The sequence below is a fragment of the Mus musculus genome, chromosome 14 (genome assembly GCF_000001635.26).
Source record: "Mus musculus strain C57BL/6J chromosome 14, GRCm38.p6 C57BL/6J".
Lineage (NCBI taxonomy): Eukaryota > Metazoa > Chordata > Mammalia > Rodentia > Muridae > Mus > Mus musculus.
The window spans coordinates 105,155,159-105,181,384 of NC_000080.6; the positions used below are offsets into that span (position 1 = coordinate 105,155,159).

The window sequence follows — 26,226 nt, forward strand, 5'->3', positions numbered from 1 at the left end:
ACTTCAGATAATAGTAACAAGAAGATATTTTAAGTTAAATGTCTTTGTTTTTACATATAAAAGCCAATTTTATTCCTTGTTTCAAAAGCCTAATATATTTTCACACTGTTTTCTGGATTTGATCTCACATCACAGATCAGAAAGCATACTAATACTAATCAAGTGATTTAAAAAAGAAAATACACAAAAAAATACTATACAAAATCAAACAGCTCTCTGTCAACTACATACTATTTCCTAGAGGCCTCTATTCCTGATTTATAGCTATTAAAAAGCAACTACAAGCATATGCCTTTAGTCATTGTTACACTATCCAAATATGTTCCACAAGACTGATTGCATAGGACATGAATATATCTTTAGAAATAATTTAGAAGTTCAAGAAATTCCAGATATTGTTAACAGATTCTGTAATATGCCAGGGCTTTGAAGAGTGTGTACTTAAAGAACAAAAAAATTCTGATGCAGACAATCTATAAGTACACATATCCAAGTTTATGTCAGCCTTCCCCCAGCATCTACAAAAACAAAACAAAACACCCACAGATATGAAATAAACACCATATGAATTAATGAAATAGAAACCTATGAAAAGTCTTAACTCGGAGAAATATTTCTTTCAACAATTTGTACAATCCCTCTCCCCATCAGTTGTTTTTCTCTTCATACCCACTTCAAATTCTCTTGTCAATCCATAGGAAAACCTAGTACTAACAAAATCTCTCTGCTGCAGTTTTACTTAGGACTTGGACTTTAGAACCCTTCTAACTCAGCTTCCAGGGCTGCTATCATAAACTTTCCATCTCCTAGTGCATCCCCCCTTCCATTTGTCACAATGTATTCTTTCAAGCAAACATGCTGTTAACATTCCATCCTACAAACATACACAGCAGCATATTAGACACACACACAGAGTGCAGCAGTCCATAATACATGCCGAGACAGAAACTTTCAGTACTTCCATGCTCTGTGACATTTTGATAATTCAAAAAGCTCAACAACTTGTCAAAGAGAATTTGACAAGAATTTGACAAGAGAAACTTGACAAGAGAATTTGAAGTGGGTATGAAGAGAAAAACAATTGATGGGGAGAGGGATTGTACAAATGTCCATGCTCTGTGACATTTTGATAATTCAAAATGCTTCAACAACTTGTCAAAAAACTGTAATAAAGGATTACTTTAGCAAGAGACAGGATACTAGGCCTTTGTGGTCATCACCAGGCAATGGAGCAGGGCCCAGAGTTGACCCAAGAGTTTTTGAGAATTAAAATAGAATTGAAATCTAGATATAGTGACATGCCTATACTTTTAGCTATTCCAGAAGCTGACATAGGATGTCACCTCATGTGCTGGTTGACCGCACCCTCATATATACACTCTCCTTCCATATGTATGTGTATATGTAAATACTTATAAATATTTTTAATAAATACACACATAAATTTAACTGCAAGCAACCTAAACTTCTACCAGTAGGTAAAATTTTAATCATCTTGTGTCTCCTCCACGTGGGCAAAGTGTTGATCAATACAATAGTATCCTCCTTATATTGTATTTACTACACTTTCAAGTATTACAAAGGTTATACAAGTATATTTATGATCCTCTCCTGCATATAAAACTAAAGTGGATGGTATATAAGCATGTGCATACAAATATATACATTCAGATAAAAATAATTTTGATAATTATTACACATTATACAGTAAGTTGTATTGCTTATATACTCTGAGAACAGACTATGAGGAAGGAGAAAAATCATGAGTCACACCCACTTCTCCAATAACAAGGATCTTACAATAGTAATGACACTATCATTTACTAACAACGTGCCATGTGCCAAGCAGTAGACCAATTTTATATATACATTTCACTTGTTCCTCACTATAATCCTGTAACATTTTCCTTTCACAGCTATATAAAACTTTTAAATTAATATTTTCAATACCATGGAGTGGTTACATAGAGAGCAAAAGTTCTAGTAAAGATTGGTATGGAAGGCTAGAGAGGTGGTTGAGGGGTTACGAGCACACACTGGTCTTCTAGAGATCCTGAGCCTGGCTCCAGCACCATGTCAGGCAGCTCAGGACCACCTACAACTTCAGGAGATCTGTTCCTGAACACCAGCACTGACGTGCAAATTCTCACACAGACATACAAGCGTCAATAGCATTAAAAACAATAAAATTTGTAAAAGGATGGGCTGGGCCAGGTGTTAGTGACTTTCACCTGCATGAGGAGGCAGAGCCAAAAGATTTCTCAGCAAGCCAGAGGTCACCTTAGTCTACACTCCAAGTTCCAATCAAGCTAGAATACATAGTCCTTTTCTAAAGAAAATCAAAACCAAGACTTATTTAAACTAAAACTATCTGAAAAGAAAATGTTATAGTGTAAAGGCCAGCAATTGTCTTCATTGGCACAACTGTCCTCAGTCACCTTGATTTTTAACAAAGAGAAAAATCTAAATTATTAAGGTTATTAAGCAAATATAAATACAGATTATAAAATACAATTAAAAACTTTCAAACAGTCTTAAGTATGGTCATTTCTACTACACATTGTGAACATCCCTGTGTTGGACTACCTTAAAAATATTGTCTGACTAAACATATAACAGACAGATACAAATAAATTTACTGTCCACAGGCAGCATACAAAACAGTTAAAATGCTAAGCCTCAGAGGGGCCAACTTACAAGATTGGTCCACAGCTACCTTCTGAAAACCTTGGTATCTATAGTGTCCCCATTTCCCAGTAAGAATAGCGCACTGAACTGCTTGTAATTTTGGCTTATGCCAACACTTGCTTATGGGGAGTCTGGAATTGTGTTTTATATTAGGTAGAAGACGTCTGCTCCAAATAAAGACTGGGCACTGCTGCTCTTCCAGAGGTCTTGGGTTCAATTCCCAGCACCTACATGATGGCTCACAACCATCTGTAACTGCACTTGCAGGCAATTTGAGAGTCTCTTTTAACTTGTGTGCACTAGGCACCCAAATGGTGCATAAACACCCAGGCAAAACACCCATAAACAGAATGAAATAATCTTTATTTTTTTAATACAAAAGAAGGGAGCACCAACTGTCAAAAGCCATCAGGGAGAAGCTAAAAACTAGCAGGTGATCTTCCTGAGATAGGTTTGCCGTGGATTAAAATCTATGATAGATTTGCTCCTGTAGGCAAGGCCCAGGAGAATTTCATTTTAGGAAAGATACCTGCTATAATAAGCTTTTCCTGTTAGTATTAAATACATATAACAATCACTAGGTATTAGCCTAGTTAGTGATTCTTTGAGCTCTCTGCAGAACAAGGAAGATGTACTTTCATGCATGTGATGCTATATAGACAAACAGATGACTTCTTAATTCTTAATGATGATTCTGTAAGAATTCCTAAAATTAAATTAGCAATTATTAAGCTCTTTTATAGTGGGACTGCTATTAAGTTCTCAGTGATAATCAAAACTGCAAGAACTCTGCCAGTCTTCTAGTGTCTCGAGTTAACTGCTTCTGGGATAGTAAGCAAGCATTCTGCAACTTAGAGCACATTCCAAGAGGTTATAAAACCATTAACCAAAGGTCATAAAAAGGGGAGTAACGATTTACTAAAGTTACAAGGACAGAAGATAAAATATTAACTGGATTTATCTATGCAAAACTTGACTAATACCTTAGTCCCAAAAGTTATGGTTTTTGACTCTACATGAACCTGTGAGATGATAAATGTTTAGCCAGATGATTACTCCTAATGGATTTGCATGTAAACATTCTCTGTTGTAAACTTTTTACTCAATTTATGGTTTGAATTTATGTATGAACTTTTCACCATGTGGTCATGTATTCTGAAAGAGGTATAAGCGCTAAGGATAAAGAGAGGAGAAAGCGCTGATCCCCTTTTTTCTTAAAGACCTTGACTCCCCTTTACTTAATCCCATGCTGCTTTATGATGAGATGCTAAACAGTTTCTTGACTCAGAGACAGGTCAGCTACTGAAGCAAAGTGACTTAAGACTTAGCTAGGTAAACTTTTTATTATACAGCAGCCCTAAATATGTTCTTCCCCCTCTGCTGCCTCAGGAAGAACTAAACAAAAAGGAAGAGCTGCCAGGGCTGGACCCCAGCAACCAAGTCTCTGACTTCTTCCTTAAAATATACATTGCGGGGCTGGTGAGATGGCTCAGTGGGTAAGAGCACCCAACTGCTCTTCCGAAGGTCCGAAGTTCAAATCCCAGCAACCACATGGTTGAGATCTGTCTCCCTCTTCTGGAGTGTCTAAAGACAACTACAGTGTACTTATATATAATAAAAATAAATAAATCTTAAAATACACACATACACACACACACACACACACACACACACATATATAGCTGCTACAACTCATTTCAGGGCAATTAAGCACATTCCATGTGACCTCACTGAATCTAGACATTTGCACTTGTTTTCCACCAGATTTCCTCTCTTAAACCATTTTTCTTTGTTAACTTTAAATTCTTTTGCATTAGTAGATCATAGCCATGATTATAACTAAATTCTGAGTTCCGTATGTACTCCTAGAAAAGTCCCTGAACTTAGGAACAGGGATTTAGGACACCTAATAGAAAAATTCAGAAAAGAAAACTCAACTGATGATTTCTTCTGGGAAATTAAGGAACCAACACAGTACAACAAATTCTTACCTCTTCTTTTTTTATATCTTTTTCTTGGTGCTGAAGAAAGTCTACCTTCAGGCTTCCTGACGATGGCTGCTCTGGAGGAGGTAGATAACTCTTTGTATTCACAGCATCAAAAAGTTTTTCAACAAATATTTGTGTCTCTAAAAATAAAACCAAGAGATTCATAGATCAAAAGATATTTACTAAGATCTTAACTCCCCAGTTGTACCCATCAAGCTTCTTACTACCCTGACCAAGAGCCTGCCAAGCAGTATATAATATACAAGCTCCATGATAAGCATTCATTCAGTTTCAAGAGAACAACAAAAGCCTGGCAGCCGGCTGCTTCCATCTGAGACTGCTCTGTAATGAATGAGTGACAGCACGTGCACTACACAGACACAAATACTAGCCATTTCTACATGTGGGAAAAGTACAACAAACCAAAGTTGAAAACATGTCCTATACAACATTCTAAGAAGTTTCCTTAGCACTGTCTTAATTAGCTGGTCACTTTCATAGTATGTTAATAAAATGAGCACAAAACATAATGAGAAAGCATATAATTAAGAATAAGTGTATTCAACTTTGTTACAGCTAAAAGCTTTGTTACAACTAGACTTTTAATTTTTTAAGTCTATACATAATTTACTCAAATAATTTTAAAACCAAAGGTATTACCTTTCTGAAGAAATACATCAAGCTGATCAATGCATAACGCCTTTAATTCTTTTTCACTTTTGTCTTTCTTTACCAGAGCCAAAACATATTTTGCTAGGGCTGATGGATCTGCATCACAGCTAAAGAAAAAGAAAATAATACTGAGTGAACACTCAGATTCATAAACATCACATTAAATATGAAACTAAAACCATGAACCTACTACTGAAAATCACTGGCATTAGAGAAAAATGAAAGACAACATAAAAGTCTTGTCAGGAAAGAATAATACCACTGTATAAAGCACAGCCTTCAGAATGAAAAGAATCAAGGCAACTAGGACAAAAAGGTCAATAGCTACAGCACTGGCCCTCAACCTTCTGAATGCTGCACCCCTTTAGTACAGTTCCTAATGCTATGGTGACCTCCAATTATAGAACTATTTCATTGCTACTTCATAACTGTAATTTTGCTACTGTTATGAATCTTGATGTAAAAATCTGATATGCAAAATAATCTGATATGTGACCCCTGTGAAAGGGTCATTCAACCCCCAGAGAGGTCGCAACCCACATGTTGAAAACTCCTAGCACTAAGTTTCTATAACTAAGACCAACTCTGTAACGGAGGCAGGGGGTTAGGGAGAAATGTCCATTTAAAGAAAACTGAAAAAAATAATTATATTAACTGCACATATGGGAATGACAGAAAACAAGGTACTCAAAAAAGAATATACTTTAAAAAAGCAACTTTTTACATTTAAAGAGCAAGGTATAGTAATGAAGAGATTATATACATGGACTGTTACAAATAAACCATATATATACATAAGTATAACCTAATAATTATGGTATCTTGGATGAGGAAATGATAGCAGGACCCAAGTAAAGGAGAGACCAGGTCAGAAAGGCCCCTCTGTACTCCTAACACTCACTCAGAGCTAAGCTGGACCCCCACCCCAAACTCTCTTCCCAAGTTCTCATGGTTCCCTGGGTACACAGAAGTTTGAGAACCACACAGCCTCCCTTACAACCCCATCTTCCCCCACCCCAATCCCCACCCTGCTGTTTGTCACCAGAGAAACATGGGCTGGGACCTCCATCCTAGACTGTGTTTTGCCTCCCAAGTGGCAAATCAGTGGCTTTCAGACACTCTAGTGGTGAGGCAGAAACTGAGAAGGATGCCCCTTCGCAATGAAATGCCCAGAAACCAGATAATCCATTCATTTCCCTAAATGCCTAGTGTTACAACCACAAATTTCATCTCCCAGACTATTTTCTGTAAAAGCCCTCTGTGGCTTTACCTCTGGATAGCCTTAGCTGCAACCCAAGGCAGATCCCTTAGCTCACATCCTGCACTCTACCCTTACTAGCTTATTTTCACAGACCACTATTTCACAAAGCCCCTAAATTCCTCAGACTCCCACACCCATGCCTTTGCTTCCAGAACCCTTTTAATATCCACTCAACGAAATACCGAGAAACAGACAGACACCTAGCTTAAATTTAATGTGAAGGCTTGGTACAAAAACAACTACTTAATTCATAGGAAGACCATCTTTAAAGATCCTGACAATACAAAAATTTAAAATAACTTTTAAATACATATAATATTAAGGGATCAAAGTAACAAGGAGATTAGCTAGGCATGGTGGTGCAACCCTTTAATGCCAGCACTCAGAAGGCAAAGGCAGGTGGATCTCTGAATTCAAAGTCAGCCTAGGCTAGCTATACATATACATACATACACACACACACACACACACACACACACACACACACACAAACATATATATATAATTTACATTTCCAAGACAGACAAAACTACCTAGAGAGAACTCTGTCTCCAAACCAACCAAAACTGCAAAGTGCCTGTTGCACAAGCGTGAAGAACTGACTTCAGATTCCAGCACCCACACAATAAACAGAGACAGTAACAGCTAAAGCAAAGCAAAACACTGGGGTGAAACAGGCACCGTGGCATCCCTTGCTTTTTACATTCACCGTTTCAGAGAAATCCTATGCAATGCCAAGGGTCACCTAAGCAGTATCATGGAGAATATCCTAGGACAATTAAATGAGAATGCAAGGAAGTGGCTAGCAGGGAACTACTGGTTCTTGCAAACTTGCTAACAGTACATGTAATAAGCCTCCAAGCAATTCCTGAAGTCCCAAGAGAACCTACATTTTATCTTCAACAAAGGTCCTGCTCACAATTCAATGAGAAGACAGAAATATCCAACTAACCTAATCCTAAATACCTGACCTATAAAACTGAGATTATAAATGCCTGCTTTGTTCCTAGTTCCTGAATAACTTGCTACTCAATTACAATAAATCAATATTTCCCATAAAACTACTTCCGTTTCTAACAAAGACTTTAAGTTAGTTGCAATCTGAATGTGGGGGCATTTTAATAGTACATGAGAAACTATATGAAAACTTCCTTTCAAAACTTAGTTTAGGTTAGAGAAATAGGTCTGTGGTTAAGAGCACTGGCCATTCTTCCAGAGGGTCACAGACTGATTTCTATTTCCCACATGGTGGCTGACCTCTTGCAAGGCTCAGAACTGTGAGCAAGCATAGTTCATGACTATATGGAGAAAAGATAGCCCAAGCCAGGAGAGTCCAACAGAAAGAGCCCATGGTGGGAAAATAGCTGGTACCAAAGAAAGATTCCAGTGAAATGGAGCAAATGAGCATAAAATATCTGATTTTTGGAGCTGGAGAGATGGCTCAGTGGTTAAGAGCACTGACTGCTCTTCCAGAGGTCCTGAGTTCAATTCCCAGCAATCACATGGTGGCTCACAACCATCTGTAATGGGATCTGATGTCCTCCTATGGTGTGTCTGAACACAGCTACAGAGAGAGAGAGAGAGAGAGAGAGAGAGAGAGAGAGAGAGAGAGAGAGAGAGAGTAAATAAAATAAATAAATCTTTAAAAAAAGAAAAAGAAGAAAACCACAGTTAAAAAACAGAAAATCTGAATTTCCCTTGAGAGTAATAGCTTCAGTGACTTTGACAAATTATCTAGATTAATATAGTCATTTACAAAATTACTTAACAGCCTAAAACTAAAACTTCATCAATATCTGAATATGCCTTAATACAACAATGTTTTTATTTTTACTAATAGTGGAGTTAGAAAGGCCCACGGGTGGTATGTGTAAAGATAACTCAAGTGGTTCTCTGACTGCCACATGTACATAGCAAATGTTATGCATACACATGTACACAAAATAATAAGCATTTTGAAAAATGTAAAAAGAAAGCATAGGGTTAGCTATTAAGAGCAGTAATCTCTTCTAGATAGGTAGAGAGAAAGCCGTATACATCAAGTGAGAGATTAAAAGAAACGGAGAAATTTCATACAATTCTTTAATGTCTTAATAATTTAAACTTGAATCAGGCTGAGCCTAAAAGCTGCAAGCAATCCTCTAAAATGCTTATATTTGTATTTTAACTTATGATGTAGGATTTTCAAAATGGCATGACAGTACAGAAAACTGTGTTCCACTACAATATTTTTTTAAGATACTTGTCTGTTCAACTATCCTGGCCCTTTTAGAATTTAGTGGAAGACTGCTAATGGAGGAATTTAACCCAAGCTTCCATTTTCAATAATCTTCAAAGAGAAACTGGAGGTTACCTGAACTAGAGATTAAAACTTAAATATAGTAACTCAATAGCTTACGGCATAGATATAAAAACACATCTATTCTGACCAATTTTTTATTTTATATTCATGAAAAATATCTAATTGGCAGCAAGTCATAATTCTATATTCTATACTTAGAATCTTTCAAAACACAAATTTCATTGCTAAAGACATAACACATTGAGTATGAAATTTAATTACTATAGCTTATTATACCTATTATTCAATTTAAAAAGTAAAAATATTTGTATATAATTAACTTACAATAAAGGCTATTTGTTAAGAATTATGAAGCACCTGCATTACAAAATAAGATTATAAAACATAGTTTAGATAACCATCAAAATCTACTTTTTAGATGTATTAATTGTAGATTTCACTACAATGCTTTCAAGTTTGTCTACTGTATAATTTGAGTATATTTACTCCACTTCCCTCCCTCACACACTTTCTAGTCTCCTCCCTTTTCCCAGATATTGCCCTCTTACTTTCATGCTTGGTTTTTAAATGTAGATTCTGAATCATATGGAAAGGTAATTTCTTCCAGGGTTCAGTTTACTTCACCTAATACATGTTCTTCAGTCCCGCCCATGTTCCAGCAAATGATTTAAATTTGTTCATCTTATTGCTAAATAACTTAGCATTTGCACACGAGGTTTACGAATCTCAGGATACGATTCCTTATAGCAACAACCCCACTTCTCAATACTCATTTTCTACTAAGTTACGTTCTCGTTCCTGTGACTAAATATCCAAAAAGAAGAAATGTAAAGCAGATGTTAAGTCTGGCCCCTGGTTTAAGGACACAGTGTACTATGGTGGGGAGGGCATAGTGGTAGACAGTTCTCTCAAAAGCAGGAAGCAGCTGCTTGCTAACGTCTCAGTGAACCAGGAAGTCTGCACTTCTTTTATGAACTGTTCAATTCACTTGTCCAATTACTGACTGGATTATTTATTCTTCTGTTGTTTGGTGGTCTGAGTTCTTTATATACTCAGTATATTAATCCCACAGATACAAGTGGCATCAATTTTTCCTGAGCTTATCCTTCTCAGAAAATTGTTGCCTATGCCTAGACCTTGCCTAGACCTTGAAATAATTTCCCTGTGTTTTTCTCTAGTATTTCTAAGTTTTGCCTCTTTGTTTTATTCACATGGATAATCAGCTTTCCCTATATTGAAAAGGCTGTCTTTTTTTTTTTTAAGCCAAATGCTTTTAACACCTTTGTTAGAAATAAGATGGCCCCAGCCGTCGGCTGACCTCTGTATACACCACACTGGCTTTGTTGCTGACTGTGGCTCTGGGTAGAATTTTAAATGAGGCAGTAGTATACGTCCATTTTTCCTTTTACCTCAAGTTGCTCTGACAGTCAGAATCTTTTTTGCTTCCATATGAACTGTGGGTTTTCTTCTTCTACAAGACATGTTAATGGAATTTTGATGGCTATTATATTAAATGGGAACTTTACTTTTTGTCTATTTTTACAATAACATTGCCCCATCTATAACTCAAGGACTTTTTATCTTCTATTGTCTTTAACGTATTCAATGTTTTACAGCTTTCACTGAATCTACTCATTGCTGAAGCTCACCATAAAACTTATACAATAGCAACGGTGCAAAGCTTTTGAAAAATCAAAACCCACTTACAGTGACACTTCTCTCCAACAAGGCCACAACTCCGAATCCTTGAAACCACAGCAAGCCAAAAGCAAAGCTCCATTTCTAGGTATATTAGCTTTTATCCCAATTCACACACTAAGAAGAGTGTTTCCCTTAGGCCACCAGTTCACTTACCTTCTACTTAACTACAAAAAAGTAAGAGGTAATCCAGTCTTTTCAAGAACTAAAAGGAGAGAAGAGAAAGGGCTAGGGAGCATTTTGTCAAGTCAAGAAGAAAAGGCACAATCATCCAAGGGGACCGGCTCTGTGGACTAAAACAGAAAAAGACAAGCACTAGAGATAAAACAAAAAAAAGCTCAGTTTGTAGCCTGCTTGCTGGGCATGTAAGACACCTAAGTCAAAGAACTTCGGGGAGGGAGTGAGGGAGGGGGAGGGGAAGGGGGAGGAGAAGGGGGAGGGGAGAAGGAAGACAAATTCAAAGCCATCTTCCTCCTAACCAGCCTGAGCAATGACGAGATCCTGTCCAAAACACTGACCCCCAAGTTTTCGAATACTGCTTCCAAAATCATTCTGAAAATATTTTCACTTCAATTGGTACCAGCCAGATGTATACCAGATAAGGACACTTTCATTGACGCCTACTTATGGATTAAATTCCTGAAAAACACATGGAAATAACTTACTCCCACATGATGTCCTCTAACTCGAACACACACAAACACACACACACACAAAGTGTAATTTAAAAAGCAAAAAAAAAAAAAGGGTTTTAGGGCTAGAAAAATGACTCAACAGTTAAAAGCACTTGTTCTTCTCCTAGAAGACTAGGGTTCAATTGACAGTACCCACATCACCAGTCACAGGCCATCGATAGCTCTAGAGTTCTCTTCTCACTTCCAATGTCCCTGCACACACATGGTAGTGGCAAAAACATACATGCAGATAAACAGCTGTATGCATACAGTAATAATGTTTGAATTTAATTTAAAAACCACAGGTATTTTTCAGCTCAAAAAAATAGACTAAGGATATTAATCTTTAATTTCTTCTAAGAAAACAAATTGGAATTACAATCCAAATTACAAGCAATTTTTTTAAAGGGTTTCTATGTATAGTCCTGGCTGTCCTGGAACTCACTCTGTAGACCAGGCTGGCCTCGAATTCAGAAATCTGCCTGCTTCTGCCTCCCGAGCACTGGGATCAAAGGTGTGCGCCGCCACCACACCCAGCTCTACAAACTGAAAATTTTTAAATGCTAGTTATAAGACATGGGGGAAAAAAACCTCACCAGAGAAAACTATAAAAAATTGCTTGTATGTAAGCAAAATATCTCAGAAAAGTGCAATAAGAAATCTCAAACTGATTCCACTGCTTACAAACAGAAATCAAATTTTAAATAAGCTTTTCTTTGGTCCAGAAATGATCACTTACTTGTACACTGTCCTGTTTAATGTAAACAGGACAGAAGTAGATCTGGGTGAAAGCAAGCAAGCCTGTAGGGCATTTTCTTAATTAGTGATTAATGAGAGGGACCCAAGCCATTGTTGGCTGGGACTCCCCCACCCACTTGAACTGGATTCTACCTGCAAGTAAGCAGATCAGGCCAGGAAGCGCTCCTCCAGGCCTGGGCATCTATCAGCTCCTGGCTCCAGGTTCTCAGCCAGCTTGAGTTCCTGCCTTGGCTTCCTTCCCTCAATGGATTCAGGACATTGAAGTGAAATAAGTCCTTTCCTCCCTAACTTGGTTTTGGTCATAGTGTTTCATCACAGCAACAGTAACCCTAACTAAAGTATACACTAAACACAGTTTTTCTCCTCACAGACAGAAGGTAGTGAAGGGATAAAAATTTGATAAGGAAAGCTTATCATTACCCATGTCACACATTTATTCTCTCTGGAACAAAAGGAGGAAGAAAAAACTTGGGAAATTTGTTCAAGCTTGACTTAGCCATTTTCAACATGCATACACCAAACAAGGTAATAATATATCTATTTTGCTCCCAATCTATTCCTTTTTTTTTTTTTTTTTGTAGTTTATGGGTGAAATAATTTTATTTGAGAAGCACCGTAATCCAGCCAAAATGTTAAAACAAATTTAAAATATAACCAAAAAAAAAAAAAAAACTGCTAAATTTAGTTACTCAGAATTCAAATGGAAACTTCAAGTAGGATTGCAAGGATAACATATGGTCATGAGAAGCATTTAGCAAGTAAAGAACACAAAAAAAGTATTTAACATACAGATTGAGCCAATAACTAATTACACAATATTAATTCTTTCACCAACTAAAATTAATCAAATTAGAATCATTTTTTGTCCGGCTCCATGAATAGAGCTGACTTGCACACAGAAACGCGTAACATTTTCTTAAATAAACATGAACTTTTCAGTGCTCACCCTCAAAAAAATTACTAAACTATTTTAACTAAATTTAAACTTTAAATTTCTAATCTTAGTCTGGCACAGAAGCAAATACGAGTAAATCCCAGCACATTGAAAGAGTGAGGCCAGCCGGCAAGGCTACAAAGTGAAACTTTGTTTCAAAACAAAATCTACCAACCTACTAGGATACAACGCGAAACTTTGTCTCAGAATAAAAAGAAAGGTGGACTCCAGAAAATCAAATAACCCCATTAAAAAAATGGGGCTCAGAGCTAAACAAAGAATTCTCACCTGAGGAATACCGAATGCCTGAGAAGCACCTGAAAAAATGTTCAGCATCCTTAATCATCAGGGAAATGCAAATCAAAACAACCCTGAGATTCCGCCTCACACCAGTCAGAATGGCTAAGATCAAAAATTCAGGTGACAGTAGATGCTGGCAAGGATGTGGAGAAAGAGGAACACTCCTCCATTGTTGGTGGGATTGCAAGCTTGTACAACCACTCTGGAAATCAGTCTGGCGGTTCCTCAGAAAATTGGGCATAGTACTACTGGAGGATCCCACAGTACCTCTCCTGGGCATATATCCAGAAGATGTCCCAACCGGTAAGAAGGACACATGCTCCACTATGTTCATAGCAGCCTTATTTATAATAGCCAGAAGCTGGAAAGAACCCAGATGCCCCTCAACAGAGGAATGGATACAGAAAATGTGGTACATTTACACAATGGAGTACTACTCAGCTATTAAAAGGAATGAATTTATGAAATTCCTAGGAAAATGGATGGACCTGGAGGGCATCATCCTGAGTGAGGTAACCCAATCACAAAGGAACTCACACAATATGTACTCACTGATAAGTGGATATTAGCCCAGAAACTTAGGATACCCAAGATATAAGATACAATTTGCTAAACGCATGAAACTCAAGAAGAACGAAGACCAAAGTGTGGACACTTTGCCCCTTCTTAGAATTGGGAACAAAACACCCATGGAAGGAGTTACAGAGACAAAGTTTGGAGGTGAGACGAAAGGATGGACCATCTAGCGACTGCCATATCCGGGGATCCATCCCATAATCAGCTTCCAAATGCCGACACCATTGCATACACTAGCAAGATTTTGCTGAAAGGACCCAGATAGAGCTGGCTCTTGTGAGACTATGTCGGGGCCTAGCAAACACATAAGTGGATGGTCACAGTCAGCTATTGGATGGATCACAGGGCCCCCAATGGAGGAGCTAGAGAAAGTACCCAAGGAGCTAAAGGGATCTGCAACCCTATAGGTGGAACAACAATATGAACTAAGCAGTACGGCCTCCCCCCCAAGCTCGTGTCTCTAGCGACATATGAATCAGAAGATGGCCTAGTCGGCCATCAGTGGAAAGAGAGGCCCATTGGTCGTGCAAATTTTATATGCCTCAGTACAGGGGAACGACAGGGCCAAGAAGTGGGAGTGGGTGGGTGGGGGAGTGGTGGGGGACTTTTGGAATAGCACTGGAAATGTAAATGAAATAAATACCCAATTAAAAAAAAGAGAGAGGAAAAAAAGAAAGAGTTCTACTTCTGAAGGTGCTATGAAATAGAGTACTAGTGTGATGGCTAGGCAGCTCAGAGTGTGCTTGCCACCTGAGTTCAATACCCAGAATCCACACGGAGGTAAAGAATCTTCGCCTACAAGCTGTCCTCTAACCACCAGGTGCCAGTGCCTGCGCACACACATAAACTGATGTTTTAAAAAATTTAAATAAGCTCAACTGTGGTGGCACATGCCTTTAACGGCAGCACTAGGATGGCAGAGACAGATCTGAGCTCAAGGCCAGCTTTGTCTACAGGGTGAGTTCCAAGGCTACACAGAAAAACTCAAAAACAAACAAACAAAAACAAAACAAAATAAACAGTAAGTATTGAAATAATAAGAGAAACAAACCCCAAGAATCTCTTTCTAGTGCTGTCCAATTGGGCTACTCTGAAGATTAAGGTAGCACAGTGTGGTAAGTTTAGTTTTATCCAAATGAGCTTCCCACTCAGATTTTTCAGTAAACAGAGTAGAAATTTCAACTAATATATTTCATACTGAATGAAGTCTGTGTCACACACATTGTACTAGGTGCTACATAGAACAGGAACACCGTTAAACTCTAAGAGACAAAGCCTGCTTTCAACTGCCAGACTCCAACAATGATGCTAAGACAACTAACAGCTAACACATGTATTTTGCCTGTGATGCGTGTCATTATGTTAAAGAGTAATTTAGGAGTTATGTTGGAAAGAGTCACTACTACTCCCGGTTAAGTTCCTGGGAGAAATGGACCATGCCAGGTCTATATTTTAGTACTGACATTAACACTTAAACATATAAAAGCTATGCATACAAAAGTCAGGAAGCACCACCATACACAAGGCTTCAGAAGTAAACATCTTTGGAGATTGTCACCATCATTTACTGGCTATGTGCATATAAAATTGCAGCCACAGAATATGGTCTTGAGAGTCATTTATCAAAAGTTATAAAATAATGGAAGTATATTCATAGCCAGGAAGGAGTGCTACTACATGGCCCTAAGAGTCTATTTTGTCTTTAACAGAACTTAGTTCACATTCAATAAAGCCTCAATGATCAGCACAGAATAAGCTGTCAGTTCATTTTCACTTCTTAAAATTGAAGAGAGGGGACCAATATAAACAATATGGCAGAGAATTACAAAGAAAGTTTAACTTCACATAAATTAAAATGCACATAAAAAGCAACAGGCTATAGGTGGAAACTAGCAAGAATGCACTTGTAAGAAAAGCATGGGTACAGTTTTTGCTTTTTGCTATTTCTGTTTAGTCTCTATTCAGGGTTGCAAACTGACTTATGCCAAAGCAGCTACTCAGCAGCAAGAGAATTCAAATCAAGGTTCAGGGGTAAAAAAGATCACTGTGCAAGCACACATGCACCTGTGCGCGCACACAACACAGAAATTTTTCATAATTCACAATAAAAAATAAATTTTAATGCAATTTTTAAAAAATACATTTTAGTAGCAAATATAAGCAAACAAAAAGAAGGTATCCTTCAAACTGAGTATAATGCTTTTAGAACCTTGTTCCTTTTTAAAAGGGTTACTGCAAATCAAAGTCTAATGGTTTAATAGGAAATGTATACCATAATGAAAACAATACACTATCCACACTACAATGCAATAACATACTTAAAACATGCATTGACTCTGGAGCAGTGGGTCTTAACCTTCCTAATGGTGCAATCCTTTATTATTCATGTTGTGGTGACCCCCAAACATAAAATCATTTTCACTGGTCGTCGTCCTCCTCCTCCTCCTCCTTCTTCTTCTTTTTTTCCAAGACAGGATTTCTCTGTGTAGCCCTGGCTGTCCTGGAACTCACACTTTGTAGACCAGGCTGGCCTCGAACTCAGAAATCCACCTGCCTCTGCCTCCCAAGTGCTGGGATTAAAGGCATAAGCCACCACCGCCCGGCTCATTGGTACTTCTTAACTCTAATTTTTCTACTATTATGAATTGTAAGTATGTGTGCTTTCCAATGGTCCTAAGCAACCCCTGTGAAAGGTGAGTACTACTGCTCTAGTGTATAATAAATAAGGCTTGAATTTAAATAACTGTGAGGTAGTATTTTAACTTCACACTTCACAGAAATAACACTCATCAAGTAAAAGGGGATAGAAAACACCAGCGATCCATGCTAATGTTGGCGATAGCAGTAGTAGCCAAGTAAGCTATTCATCAAGCAGTAGGAAGGAGGGACAACTGCAGACTACTGAATGTCTCATTCTCTTCTAACTATACAAGGAAACAAATAATTCTCCCTAATTATACTACTAAAGAAAGAAAGGTTCGCTTGCATAGATCACTAAGCTAACTGAATGGCAGAACTGAAATTTGAATACTGACGTATGGAAAAAAAAAGAAGTTTGCTTTCATTCCTCTATGTAACCTATCTTCACAGCAATGCATAGCTGCAGAAGCAAAAACTATAACATTCTCATCTTTACAATTAAACTCCAAAGTCCTGAGGCTGTCAATCTTAATTCCTGAAAAATTAAAGGATTTGATTGTAATATCTTGAGGAATTCCTTCATATCAAAAAACCCCCCGATTTTATTAAATTAACACATGTGGTAATAAGCCCACTCCCCCCAAAAAAATAAATAAATAGTAAAGAAAACTTCTATTTAAAAACAAAAAAAATGAAACCTTGGATAGCAGGTCAAACACTTGAAGATGGTTCTCAAAAAGAGAAGAGGAGGAGGAGAGAGAAGAAAAGAAATACAAATGGCCAATAGATAACCTTAGCCATCAGAGAGAGGCAAGTTAAATTCTTTCAGGAGGCTGGAGAGCTCAGTAAAATGCCTGCCTGGAGTCTGCAGATGTAAGCTGGAGCCTGCGGAATGAGATTGGACAGGTGGATCCTAGAGCTCACTGGCCAGCTGGCCTGGCCAAATCAAGGAACTCCAGGTCCAGTGAGAGGCTTTCTCTCAAAACAGAACGTGTACAGCAGATAAGGAAAGTGTTTATATGAACTGTTGGCTTCCAGGTTCTGGCTCACCCCAAGCAGAATGGTCAGGATGAAGGAAACAAATGAAACCAGAAGCTGGTGAGGACGTGAAGTGCTAAGTCTTATTCAGTGGTGGTACAAATATAAATTGGTGCAGCCCCTATGAAAGTCAGTGTCAAGTTCCTCAAAAGCCTAATGGTACCATGCGTATACACACAAAAAGGACTGTAACTCAACATAAGACAGAAACATTTGTACATGCACGTTTATTGCTTTACTGTCAAAACAGTTCAGAAAGAGAACCAGCTAGATATCCAACAGATGGATGAATAAAGAAAATGTGGTGCATTTACACAGAGGAATCTTTTCAGTTATAAAGTATAAAATCATGGCATGTACACAAAAATAGATGGAACGGGGGATTACTGTATTTAGTGAACTGGGCCAGACTCGGAATAAGAAACTGTTTGTTTTCTCTCACTGGCAGAACCTAAGCGCAAATGTGTCCTGTGCGTCTGAGAGACAGAGACCAATGGACCGTGTGAGAGAGATCTTATGGAGGAGAAATGATGAAAGCAAAGAGTAATGAAACACATGACATGAACACAGAAGGGAAGACTACTAAGAGGAGAAAATGAGAAAGCAATATGGGAAGAGTGAGGTCAAGGCCACCATCAGTGAGAAGGGTAAATAAAAACAAAGTACAATGGCATAAATATATGCAAAGGCCATAATAAAACCCATGACTTTACATGCTAACAACCAAAATTTAAGGTTGAATCACCATGACAAAAATACTGGTTTTCTGATTAGGATTTCACATTACCAAAAATGCATGCAAAAGACTGACTAAGCAAACGGGTTAAAAATCAAAAGACATCAATTCTAAGTATTGAGAGAAAATTTCAATACCTAAATGTTTAATGATTTGTGAAAGAAAGAAAAAAAAAGAACAGAATTCTGCTACAACTACAGAACTTATAACTGAGTAAACAGACCCACATATTTGTCCTTAGGGCTAAAAATGCAACCTGTCTTTCCTATCCTACCTCATTCTCCATCACTCTCAAAACTCAGCTACCCTAAGCCCTTTGCTAGCTTCTACAAAAAGCTTCAACAACACACAACATGATTAACTTCACTCAGCAAAGTCCTGTGCGATCTCCAGCGCCTCTGGCATCACTAACCATTGCTAGTCTTCTCTTCCTCTGCTCGACATTCATAAAATATGTTCTCCAAAGCCTAGGAAGCTCCTCTTCATCCTTCCACGCTGAGATCTACTGTTGCCATTTCAAAGCAGCCTTGCTTAACTCCACATAATGTACTTACAGTCCTTCCGCAAACAGTATGAATTTTTTAATTACATGTCAAAACTATGCAAAAAAAAAAAAACTTTACATAAAAAAAAAAAACATTAAAAACCAAAGATGGTAAATAATTAAGCTTTTGTAAGTCATCAACTAGAAGAATAATAAAGAACACATGCAAATTTAAATTTAAATTTAAAAAGCAAGAGACTGGGCAGTGGTGGAGCACGCCTTTAATCCCTGCACTTGGGAGGCAGAGGCAGGCGGATTTCTGAGTTCCAGGCCAGCCTGGTCTACAAAGTGAGTTCCAGGGCAGCCAGGGCTACACAGAGAAACCCTGTCTCCAAAGGAAAAAAAAGAGAAAAAAAAAAAAAAAAAAAGAAACAAGAATAGGAGCTAAATTTAACAACAATGTACATTAGAAAGGGATACAGTGTAGACGCTACTAGCAGTTAACTGTTAGACATCTGAATAGTTGCTACAATAATGTGCTTTGTTTGAATTAAAGAAAAACTAAACGCATACACACTAAGTATATATGTTTTAAGTTATTGAAAAGAACATGAAATGGTAGTACAGTTGATTTGAAAGGTGCTAATTACACTGGGTAGTATTCTAGGAATTTTGTTTTTCATTATTTTCCCCACTTTACAGATGGAAACCCAGGCATTGAGTTAAGTGACTTTTCCAATATTATATAACTTGTAGATGAGTTACTATAGCACCATTCAGAACTAGTCATTAGGCCCTGGGGTTCTCTGCCTCACCTGTTACATATGTTAGCACTGACTTTCCAATCTAAAGAAAGAAAATGGGGGGTTTTGTTGTTGTTGTTGTTTACTTAGAAGTGGAAGGTACTGAAGATTTCATCTGGGCCTTGCATGCCTCATATGCACTAGGCTATACCCTCCAGATCTCTGAAAGAGAATCCTCTACTCCACTCTAGTCAACTACTTTGCTAAGACCACCAATGGCTGGCCACTTTGTCAAATCTAAGAGCTTTGAACTTACTGCATGCATCAGTCTGTAGAATCCCACCAGTTTAACAGCCCCTGCTTTTGCCATACCCCCTACCTCAATCCTGTCTATTCCATATCTACACATTGTTCCCAAGAACCCTCCCACAATTTTCTAGCTTCAAATCCTAGTAGCATGACATTGTATCTCTCTAGTCCTGGCCCACTTTCTAGAGCATCCAACTTTCCTTAAGAAGAATAACTAGTACCTCACACATCATCATCACAGCATGTCAGCAGCCATTCCCTTCCCCTCCTGGATTGCCCTCCACCTTTTACATCATCCATCCAGCTGTTAAAGCTAACTTTGAGGCTTCACACTTGATTTTTCCTTTCCTTTCCCTTCCTTTCCCTTCCTTTCCTCCACATCACTGTATCGGGAAGTTCTAGCAGACCTACTTGTGAAGTACATGTGGTTCCATCTCCACCATCATCCAATCGCAGTCTCAGCCTACAGTACGTTCAACGGAGTGTCCCTTCATTTAAATCTTACCACCTTCAGTCTCCACAAACCACCCTTACTTGAAGTCAAATCAGTCCTGGCCTGCTTTAAATAACCTCTGTTCCAAGTGTGTGTTAATAAGATCTTAATTCCCAGCCTGGACCTAAAGCTGGCCCCTGTCTACTGATTCCATGTCTTTCCTCTCTCTTCCCTATTCTTACTCTTTTTTGAACAAACCACATTGATCACGTATGTCCTCTACTAGGCCTTTCAGCTATTCTTCATTCTGAAAATGCATCATTCCTCGGAAATAGTGGGGCCTTTTCTCCTCTTTTAAGTTTTATTAACTATTCCTTGCTCAGACAGTTTCACTGACCAACAACCCTGAAGCAGCAGACCCCATTCAAACCACGGTTACATGGTCCTCTACTATCATAATGGCCATAACTGGGCATAGCTGAAGTGTATCTTATTGCAGCTTATCAACCCAGGAGAATGTTAAAGTCCTGTCCCAAAGCTCCCCACAGTATATGGTAAAAACTTAACGCATGCATTAAATAAGTGAATTACCTGCCACTGCATTTCAAGTTGCTATTGTAAATCAACGATGCAGAAAACAACCTATGATGTATTTTGCATTAAATAAATACATAAAATATTCCTAAAATCTTTCAATATTTCAACAGTCGCACAAACTACTCAATTTCTCCTTAAATGCCAAATATTCCATACGGATAGAGATTTGGGTTTGTTGGTTTTTTTCCCCCTTCTTCAAAGTAATAGGATGTAGGTGGCAAGGGGTCTGGGGCTTCCTGGGCTTAGCACCTGTTACATCTTCAATCAGTTAAGAGAGGTGCGTATGAGCCACACACCACATGGAAGACGTGGCCTTTCTTTAAGGGACTGTAAGCGAAACCTTAGGTTTTTAAACTCGAACTTCCCTGATCCCTAAGAAAAAGCCATGCACTTCGTCTTAAGAAGCACTGTGGAACTATCTACCACCGGGAGGAGAAGCTAGCACTCGGGAGGAGCCGAGAAGCCGATGTGGAGGGCCTCGGAAGACACACACAGGTGTACGGGGAAGTTTGCCATCGGTCTGCCTATAACGGGAAAGGGGAAAGCAAAGCAGGGCACACCGGTTCAAAGATCAGCTCGACCATTACAATCAAGCCCAGCTCCAGCTTTGGCTATGTTGAGCCTGGACGGGAAGGTGGGCGAACAGAGAAAGCAGAGCCTTGGGGGGACTCCCCACCTCCCGGTTCTTCGCTTCGGCCTCCACCACTGAGTAAACTGCCCCGATCGGGGCGCCCGCCTGTCCACCACCGCCATCCCTGCGAGCGAGCACTGCTCCCCCGGGGGTTACTCACATGGGCTCGAGGGTCTTGCTGAGCCAGGACTTGAGCGCCTCGAAGTTTTCGATGATCATCTTAGAAACCATCCACCGCGGCCCCGAGGCCGGCCTCGCTCCTGCGCTCGCCCAGGTCGCCGCCGCCGCCCCCTCCTCCGCGCGCCGTCCGCGTGGGCAGCGGTGGGAGGTGCCGGTGGCAGGTCCCCGCGAGCCGCGGGTCGGCGAGCACCTCGGCGGGGGCCGCCGCAGGCCACGCGCCCACCGGGTCCCCGGAGCTTCTCCCCTCGGCGGACCCTGGCCCGGGCTGAGGCAGCAACCGTTTGCCGGCCGGGCCCTCCCCCCTGCCCCGCTCCCCCAGTGAATCTTCCCGAAGGGGAGCCGAACGCGCTCCGACCCGGGCTCTCCTCTCAGCTTTGGGATTAGGTGCTTGGTTGGTGGCCACGCGGCAGAGCAGACGTGAAGAAAAGCGACAACGAAGGGCGGCTCAATGGGAACGGTTCGGGGGTCTTCCCGGCTTCCAGCACCCCCAAGAAGATGGCTGCCGGTAAATCTCGCGAGAATGAGTGCGAGTCTCGCGGTGCGGCCCGGAGCATGCTGGGAAGAGACGCAAGTTCGGCCGGGTGAGAGCTGGGCAAATCCAGTAGTGGATCGAGGATTGACCAATCGCAAGGGTTGAGGCCTCGGTCCCCTTTTATCCATCGGCCTTCGTGGTGAATAAGCACAAGCGCCGTCTTACTTCACCAGGATGGAGTGGCCGCGGGCTCCCAGGCCTTGTCCTCTGAGAGGATTGTGCTTGTCAGCACGAGTGAACCTAGAAGATGGGAGCTCTCCATAAGAAGACGGCCAGCAGTGTTTGCAGGGGTCCTGCACTGTGCGACCTGCCCTCGGTGTCACAGCATCCTCCAGTACCATCTTCTGTGTGTGCTGCCCCGTGCACACGATGGGTAAACACACACTGGTCTAATCTAACCCACCGAGACCTCCAGAGGATTAGTGTTCTTATCCCAAAGTACAGGACTTTTTGGCCAAGGTCTAATGACCTATGGATGCCCCAAACCAAAGATACCTTGTTGATTTCCAACCTACAAGAGAAAAAAAAAAAAAAAAAAAAAAAAAAAAACAGTTTTGTTACATTTTAAATTCTGTTCATTTAGAAAAGTTTCAACTTTTCTCCAAGAAATTACAATGTACTAAAGAAGAGCATTCAAACCAGCATCCTATATACATCATAGGTGGTCCCGCAAGTTTGGTTCTATTATATTATTAGGAGACTACCAAAGACTAGTAGGCAATGGGCCACAATGGAATGAAAAAATAGTGGAATGGACAAATGGAATGAAAAAGTAGTCCACGAGTCTAAAGACACGGTCGGTGAACCATAAAGAAAGTCTTGATGCGACAGAATTTGCAATATGCTGGAGTGGAGTGTCCTTTAAGCATTAACTAAAAAGGTTATAAAATACAAAGCTAGACGTTTGCTCTAAAATATGATGCCATGAGTGAGACGTTAATTAGATTTAAGCTAATGAAGAATTAAGATATTAATTAAGATGATTTAGCTAACTGAAATACCGCAGATATGAAAAGACAAAATATTTAGAATTCCATTTCTAGAGGTTGCTAGAGTCCCAGGAGTGACCGAATGCAGAATGGTGGTTGCCAGGAGGCAAAGGGGGATCTTGAGAATTACGTCTCAGTGATGCAGAGTTTCAGTTTGGAATGATAAGAGTTCTGAAACAGTTGGTGACTGAACAGTTTGACTATACATCTAATGCCATGAAGTTGTACACATACAATTATTAAAATGGTAAACTTTAGGTTACATATAGAATGTATAAATAATATACTATTGAGAATCGCGTGTTTCTGTTTAAAGGCACCATACCCAATATTGTCGATGAATCAATATTGACTCCTGTTCCCGGGCACTGTAGCACATGTTTAAACAAAGCCCGTATAGTCCATGTGCTTTTCTCTGTAAAATACATCATGGCCTTCTTATATGTGGGAACCATAGAAAGCACTCCACTGTTGCGTATGGAGAACGGGGGTATTTTAAATCACCAAGAAAAAACAATCTCATAAATGAAGAAAGTAAAACATAACCCCAAATGGGCCACCAAATGGGTCCTTATTTCCATTGTGAGAACTGAAAAAAAAAAAAAAATGAAGATATCCCCTTGTTCAACTTCAGCTGAGAACATACGCAGCGTTGGACTTAAATTGTTAGCCGCTCAGCGTATGGCCACAGTGAACTATAAAACCGCCACAAGTATTGGGTTTGGGGGTTACAGAGAGTCTAAAGAGTGAGAAAACTCATGACTATAGAATCTGTAAGTAGTAAGGACTAGCTGTATTCTGAAAGACTAAGACCACTGAGTGATAGCGGTCCCTCCCTCCTTCCACTGCACAGAGCTTGTTACCAGTCAGCAGCCAATCAACAGTCAGTCACACCCCGCCCCGCCCCCCCCCCCAAGCTTTTCTTCCTTAGCCTTTGTTATTCAGTCTGTACCTCCTCATCACTTCGTTTTCCTTAGACCTTTTTTCAAAGATAGAAATTTGACTACTGCAGTCAACAGTACAAGTTGGAGAAGGCTAACTACTGCCAGCACGAACATTTAAGTATTTGGCATGTTTTTACCTTACAATTTCCAACATATGTTGGTCTTTCTTTTTTGGTGGGTGAGGGAGCTCACTCTGTAAACCAGGCTGGTCTCGAACTCAGAAATCTGCCTGCCTCTGCCTCCCAAGTGCTGGGATTAAAGGCGTGGGCCACCAATGCCCGGCATATGTTGATTTTTCAAGACCCCGTTTGCCGTTAGTGTTCCTCCGTTTGCACAGAGTAACATTCCCGATTGCTCACATTCCATTTTCTCATTGACAGCCTAGACAATGGCTTTACTAGTCTTTCGGTTTCTAAACGTAGAAGTTCAATTTTTCTTTTAGTTTTCTAATCTTTCTTACCTCCAAATATGCTGGGTAAATTCATTCCCTTTTATGATTCTTGACTTAGCATAATATCTGAAACAATGAAAAAAAAATGTTAAAGGCTATTTGTTCCACTTTCAGTAGGAAAGAAGCCTAAGGAAGAGAAACTGTTTCAGCTGGCAGTGATAATGATACATTTCTACAAACTTGTATCTTTTTGTGCCTTCTAGTCTGGCATTTCGCAGTCTTTCCATTGCGCTATCTTTCCATTGCCCTGCCCCGGAGGAGCATTCTCCCTGGTGAGCTTTAACTATTGCTCTTTCAGCTCTCTCTCTTAGTAGATGAGTCTAGTCTTACTACTCTCAGGAGTGGTTTCAGAGCAATCAGCCTCCTTTTTATCTCCAGCTGCTGAATTAGTTTTCCTCCAGCCTGCCCCTCAGAAGCCTATCATTTCCACGGTGTGAGATATTATTACCATACGTTATATTCCCATTTATATACATAATCGGGTTATGACCTCCATTTCAGTGGGCCTGTTTGTCTATGACTACACCAGTACCGTGTTGATGTATGTACTGTTGTGTTAATACCTCTTCTCTATGTTGCCTTTTCAAATTAAACCTGGCTAAATGAGAACCTTTGACCCTCCAAACATTTAGCCACCAGGCTTTATGAAGCACAATAGAGAGGGTAGACTATTACAGCAATGCAGGTTCAAGCATGGCTTCTTTAAGGACATAATTATTTTAGATGATTAGGAAAAGTGAATAGTTACAAAAATTAGCCATGTGAAACAAAATACAGACCGGAACATTTCAGGCTTGTAGGATAGCTTGCAGAATGTTCCTGATACAGATAAAAGGCACGACCTTTAAAAAGGTGTGGGAAGTGGGAAAGTGTGACGTTGGGTGGAGGAGGAGAATGGCTATGGTCAGTTTTGAGGTTAGAAAGGGCAACTTAAGTTTTCCTTGGACCAGGATATGGAGCGAAACTATTGAAGGATTTTCTGTAGAGCAAGGTAAATTACAGTCATGAGGATGGCCTGTGCCCCCTGCTCAGTGCTTGCATCTGAGAATTTCAAAATAAAACCAGAAAACAGGCAAACTGTTCTTTGGCATAAGAATACTAGATTTTTGAATAATATCTAGGGTACATTAATAAAGAATATGTTTTTCTTTTTCCTTTCATTTTAATTTTGATATTATATTTTAAGTGCCACATTTCCCTTCCCTTTCATCCCTCTATACCTCTTATAACGCAATACTGCCTTCTTCAAATCCATGCCGATTATTTGTACTAACTGCCATTGAGAGAGAGAGAGAGAGTGTGTGTGTGTGTGAGTGTGTGTCTGTCTGTGTATATACAGAAATATATTTTCTTAACCAGACTAAGGGCTACTTGCAAAGACAAGCAATGTTTCCTGTGGCAAGCATAAGTAACGCAGAAGAAAGTACTTCACCACTTGCTGACGAGGTAAATTGGGATCAGAACACAAACTACCATTTCCCCCTCGAAGCTATGATCTGCCTGGCTTGGGTACTGAGAACCTAACTCGGGCCCTCTGAAAAGCAGAGAGCACTCTTAAACATTGAGCCATCTCTCCAGCACCCCACTGTATATCTTAAATACTTCAGTCCAGCATGGTGGGTGGTTCATGCCTATAACTCCAGCACATGGGAGGCCTTGATTGTGAA

General features: G+C 39.6%; 1 protein-coding gene across 26 annotated transcripts in view; it reads right to left on the reverse strand.

The window, feature by feature from the left end:
* Rbm26 (RNA binding motif protein 26) overlaps window positions 1-25,881 on the reverse strand; it is a 74,289-nt gene extending 48,408 nt beyond the window's left edge. For 21 of the 26 annotated variants that reach the window (XM_030248077.1, XM_030248070.1, XM_030248076.1 and 18 more), the window contains exons 1-3: window positions 21,624-25,881; window positions 5,337-5,455; window positions 4,680-4,816 (exon numbers count right to left, since the gene is read on the reverse strand). In XM_030248077.1, coding sequence (XP_030103937.1) covers window positions 4,680-4,816; window positions 5,337-5,455; window positions 21,624-22,303 — 936 coding nt within the window. In that variant the 5' untranslated portion in view covers window positions 22,304-25,881. The remainder of the gene's footprint in view (window positions 1-4,679; window positions 4,817-5,336; window positions 5,456-21,623) is intronic. The other 5 variants (NR_166779.1, NM_001368685.1, NM_134077.5 and 2 more) reach the window with 1 other exon arrangement.
* Window positions 25,882-26,226: the final 345 nt, after the last annotated feature.